Below are 5,620 nucleotides of genomic sequence, written 5' to 3'. Positions count from 1 at the left end.
TTGTTTGAAAACAGACACACGTCAGTATACAAGAAATAAATGGAAAGCATAAATGGGTTATCAAAATAAAACTGGATATGGAGACCACAAAACTGACTGAAATCAAAAGTTGTAATAAATGAATAAGAATGAATGTTTGTTGGTAATTTGTGACCACAGTTAATTTTTCATTGGTTTATTTATGGAATCAGTTTATCATTGCATGCTCTACAGAACCAACACAGATGAGTTTTCACCAGAGGGAAACTGGTTCCACGTTTGTGTCTGCAGGTTTAATTTTGGTCAGTAAAGATCTGATTGGTGCATCTCTAGAAGAAAGGGAGATCATTTATTTAGGCAAAGAAGAGCAGCTTGTTGGAGGCGTATAGACTTAACATCCATGGATCAAATGCAGGCCAAGATTTCATCTCAGGTCCCAAAGTCCTTTGTCCCTTTTTAACTGAAGGTCGTTAACCCAGTTTGTGCTATTTTACTTTTTCTTTTTTGTTCAGTCTGTGTAATTTACTGATTTAAAGCAACAGCCTGAGGTCAAATCTCACATGTTGGTTTATCTGTCTAGTTTTGGTGTCTGATCCTGGAGGAGATCATGTGGGAGCCAGCTGTAAACAAAGACCCTCTCGCCTCATCTTAGCTCCTTCATCCAGTTTGAACATGGAAACCCTGATCCAACCCTGAACCCTGATCCATTTCCAAACAAGCTGGGACTCACAGATCTAAAAGGGCGACACCTTAAAACAATCCTGTGAAACCCCAGAAATCACTTGACTTATTCCACATCTCTAAGGTTAAACTTGAGGCCTGCAGGCCAAATCTGGCCCTTAAGACTCTAACACAGGGGTGTTGGAGCTTCTTGTCACGTGGGGCAAAAAAATGGGAATGAAAACTAAAGCAAATGAAGTAGTGAATTCTTTTAGTTTTTTGTAGAAGATGGAGGTTATTCATTGTTGATTCTAAACTTTAAAAAATGCTTTGCAGGTTTGCTATATTTAAAGAATGGTATATTGTTTTCAAATTCTTTTGACAAATGTATTCTCTGCTACAAAAGCAGAATTTAGGGTCGCTTTCTTTTAAAATGCTTTCAGCGTTTAGCCAAATTCAGTAAATTAAATAAAAGTTGATTTTGGTGCAACAAAGTTGGTAAAAAAATCTCTGGATAAACGTGGATCTGCTTTTAAAAAGGTAAACACTTTGTGTTGCTCCTAACTTTTTTTTCATTATGAGAAAAGGATGGTAATAATTTCATCCTGGTTAAAAAATAAAAAGTCAATTCAAATGGATCAGATTTCAGTCATTTTCAAACTACTTTCAGGGGCCACACAAACTCAGTCCAAGGGCCTCAAACAGCCCCCAAGCCGCCCTTTGGACAACCCTGTTTTACAACGCCATAAAAATTAAGTCAGATTTTTGCACAGTGTTGAATTACAATGTGAAAGTATGTTAAATATGTAAGACATATTCATCAAATGCTATAACTCTTTACCGGTTTGTTAATCGGTAGTTTTATCAATACGTTTCGCTGTAACTGGCCCTTGGACGACATCTTGAAGCGGCCCGATATAAAAATGAGTTTGACATCCTGTTGAACTTTCTCAGGTACAAAACTTTAATCCAACCTTTAGTGGAAGGTGTTTTTCATATGACTCACATCGTTGTGGAGGAACTTTTTCCAACTCTTCTTCGCAGCATTGCTTTTGATAAGGTCATGACATTTCAACATGCTGACTTCTGGACTTTAACTAGACTTTTGCAACTCTGATTATTCGTCAGACATTTTTGCCATAGATTTTCTGCTGTGCTCCTGCTCATTGTGTAATCCAAAAGTGTGACTGAAAACGGAGCAACTATTTCATCACAGCAACGAAACCCACTTTTGATTGGCTGGTAAATTCAGAGGGGTGATGATGTCAGGACAAGCATCCTTTATCTAAAAGAAAAAAAAAAAAAAAAGAGTCTGATTCTCATCTTATATTTATCCTCTGAAACATCACCGTCAGGAGAGGAGTCAGGACAAACCTGTGCGGAGTAAGTGATGTGTCCAAAGCATATGCGCAGTTTGTTTTGATTTAGCTGACATGAATCACTGAACTTTTTATTTTGTGACTTTGTTCCATATCAGAACATGGGTTTAAATTGTGTTTTGTGCTGGTTTACTGGGTTTATGGGCTGTGCTGGTTACGGACTGATAACACTGGATTACAAAAAAAAGAAAAAAAGCTTTTTTTGGAAGTTGTCTATGTTTTTTCCACTGAATTAGTACTGCTTTTGCACCGCTGGATCCAAAACTGGCATCTATTTTTCTCAATCAGGTCAGGTTTTTATTCTAATTTGATTTTGAGAAATCTGACTTTCTGACTAAATTGATGACATTTTTGTGACATCATCAGTTCATTTCTGTCAATAGTGCTCATCCCAAAAAGGTTTTAGGAGGGAAAAAAAGGTTGTTTACAGAGTGTATTAATTAAATGTTACAAACTTACCACTGATGAGGGTAAGTACATGTAAATTGAACTTTGCGTCTCCATCGTGCAAAATTCTCCATCTCTTTTATGACCTGGTGAATTCTCAGGAAACTGATCCACATGTGAGAACAAGTCGTGCATTTTGATGCTCGTGTTGCATCCACAGCTCAGAAAGTTGACCTGATTGAGCAAAACCAATGTGATTTTTTTTTTTTTTTTTTTTTTTTGGTTGTTGATCAGTGTGTGTTTGTCCTGTATTTGCAGAAAACTGGACTGGAGCCACAGGTATGAATGGTACGGAAGATCAAAGCATGATCCATATCCATGTATCCGTCAGGGTTCTGCTGACCGTGCTCCCGTGCCTCTTTTTCTTGTACGTCAACAGCGTCATGCTGTTCGCCCTGGTGAAAAAGCCCCTGCTTCTGGAGTCACCCCGTTACATCCTGTTCGGCCATTTGCTCTTCTCCGACTTCCTCCAGGTCCTACTGACCACGCTGCTCTACATATTCGCTTTGACCATGGTCAGGATCATCACTTGCGCTTGCATCTTCGTCATCCAGTTCACGGCCATCACCGTGAAGATGTCCCCAATCAACCTGGCCGTTATGTCTTTGGAGAGGTTCGTCGCCATTTGCTTCCCTCTGAGGCACGCCGCTATTGCGACCTCCAGGGTGACGCGTGGCGCCATCGCCGTCATGTGGACCGCGGCCTCTTTAGACTCCGTCACGCAGCTCTGTCTGTTTTTCAGCCTCGGCAACAGAAACCTCACCGCTCGACAGGTCTGCAGGAAAAAGACGGTGTTTCACCTGCAGGTTTACGTGATTGTGAACCAGGTTTTCACAGTCGCGAACTTCGTCCTGGTTACCATCATTATCATTTACACTTACATTGCGACCTTGGTGGCCGTGAAGTGCGGCTCCTCCTGCGCTCGCAGGGCCAAAGTGGCGCATCAAACCGTGATCCTGCATGCACTCCAGCTGTGCCTGTACCTCATCTCCACCCTGTTTAACATGATCAACTCCAGCGACCTGTTTAACTTGGATCCGGCTGTTGCTCTTTACGTCCAGCACATGCTCTTTTTAGTGTTGATCATTTTCCCCAAGTTCTTGAGCCCGCTCTTATACGGCCTTAAAGATCAGACGTTCAAACACGTCTTCAAATACTATTTTACCTTCGGCTACAGATCCTCAGTAGAGCCGTATCCCAAGTTTTGATCGCTAATTGGGAATAAATCATGCCTTAATCTGCATAGTGTGTGAAAAGGTGCTTTGAAGTTTTTCTTAGATAAACGAGAGAAAAACCGAGTATTTTTGCTGAAGTTAAAAAGAGTTGAACAAAAATAAAAAAAAACTAACAAGAAATAGGTTGAAGCTGCATGTTTGCATACGTTGTATGACTTGTAAATGCAAGAACAAAGAGAGATTTCTTTATTATCCTTTTGTTCAAATTCACATCTTTACAGAGTATATTTATTTTTAGCATTTGATGCAGTTGCCTTAAAAACCTGACGCCTCGGGTCAAACAGTTTGGTTGTCCTTCCTCAAGATTCTCACAATAGCTTTCTGGATGCCTGGCCCATTTCTCCTGGCAGAACTGGGTCTGTTTTGAAAAGCTGCTTCGTTCATACACACATTTTCAGCTCAACCCACAAATTTTTTAAGTGAACTCAGTTCAGGGTTTAAACAACTGGCAGATATTAACCAGTTTTACAGCTAATTTGGAGACAGGCTTGCTGTTGTCGTCCTCTTGGAAAACCCTATTTGTGCATAAATTTGCAATTTGAACTCCCTGGCTGCTGTCAAAATTTCCGCGCAATGTTTTTTTGTTCATGATTTCATCTATTTTTGTAAAGTACACCAGTCCCCCTTGCTGCAAAAAAAAAAAAAAAAAGTTCACCATTTTCAATGACAGCCATTGTAGCCAAATACTTAAATTTTTTGTTTCATTTTTTGACGTCTCAAAAGACGAAGGTTTTTTTTTTTTTATCCCTGAAAGCGTTATACAGCTTACGCAAACATTTGGTTTCAACTGTGTCCGTCTAAAATCAAATTTTATTTTTCCTTTAAATCTGCTTCTGCTTTGTGCAACTTATCAAACAAAAAGAAAAAGAAAATGTTATTTCCTTTTACCTTTTAAAAATAAAATAGACTCAAATGGAACCGTGTGAAAATGTGTTATTTTTGTCACGTCTGTTTGGTTTCTGTGTTTGAATGTTGAGAAATGTAATATTTATGCAGAAATCTTCCATGTAAATATAATTAAGTCTAGATGTCAATGCTTGTGTTCTCTGTGGAAACAGGTTTAGAATATTGAACTCAATTTTTTTATTACAGTTGATATATTTCTATATTTTATATGTTTGATATATTTCAAACATATAAAATAGTGAAGGGGAACAGCTTGACTTGATGTTTTAAGCGAAACAGGTTAAACTCTATTTAAATTTTCTGATTTTATGTTATTGATTGGTAAAACATATCCATAATTGTTTGCAATTAGTAAAGAAACCTGCTGATGTGAGTGTTATGAAGTACATTTAAATCATCCAAGGTGCCAAAGTGCTGTACTATATACCATAAAAACAAGATAACAAACGTGCAATAGCAATCTAAAGACAAAAACTAAAACTATGTTTTAAAACTTGATTTCAAAAGACTGAAATACACTTCTGAGTGAAATCGAGCAGATGAACACAGCTGGACTTTCAGGAGTTCATTTATTTCCTCGCTGTTTATCTGTGCTTTGTTATTCTGTTTGAGTTTGTGTGAAAGCTAAAACATATCGCAACTGAAACTGAAGTTTTACGGTCAAAATCCCTCTGATAGAGTAAGGAGAACCTGAGTTCACTGCTCCGACCAGCAGATGCCACCACAGGCTTTGGGAACAGGCTCCCAAAGCGCGTCGCCAGCACCAGTCAATTAATGTTGACTTAGTCTGTGCAAGTATGCGACTCATAAATCCGCAATGTGCAATAAACCCCGGTAGCACGTGACTTTATTGATGAAAGTCTTCTCTTCTTTCTTTCTCACAGTGAAGATGGATGGTTGTGTAGGAATAAGGACTGAGCCTGGCTGCAAACAATTTAAGAGGCTAAACAGGCCGGGAGGGGCTGGAAGGCAGAATAAAGGAAGCATCTGAGCAGGAGGTGGACTAATTTAAGC

At 39.0% G+C, this 5,620-nt stretch overlaps 1 protein-coding gene across 1 annotated transcript; it reads left to right on the top strand.

Annotated features, from left to right (window-relative positions):
• The first annotated feature begins 2,522 nt into the window (after window positions 1-2,522).
• Window positions 2,523-3,830, top strand: LOC106919076 (odorant receptor 131-2-like). Its single transcript, XM_014989231.2, has one exon. It carries the CDS (start codon window positions 2,747-2,749, stop codon window positions 3,671-3,673), a length of 927 nt encoding a protein of 308 aa, XP_014844717.1. The 5' UTR covers window positions 2,523-2,746; the 3' UTR covers window positions 3,674-3,830.
• Window positions 3,831-5,620: the final 1,790 nt, after the last annotated feature.

The sequence above is a fragment of the Poecilia mexicana genome, unplaced genomic scaffold, assembly GCF_051168715.1.
Source record: "Poecilia mexicana isolate PSO_F unplaced genomic scaffold, ASM5116871v1 scaffold_14, whole genome shotgun sequence".
In the NCBI taxonomy this organism is placed as follows: domain Eukaryota; kingdom Metazoa; phylum Chordata; class Actinopteri; order Cyprinodontiformes; family Poeciliidae; genus Poecilia; species Poecilia mexicana.
Note: the sequence above shows the minus strand (reverse complement) of the source record. Positions and strands in the feature narration are given on the sequence as shown.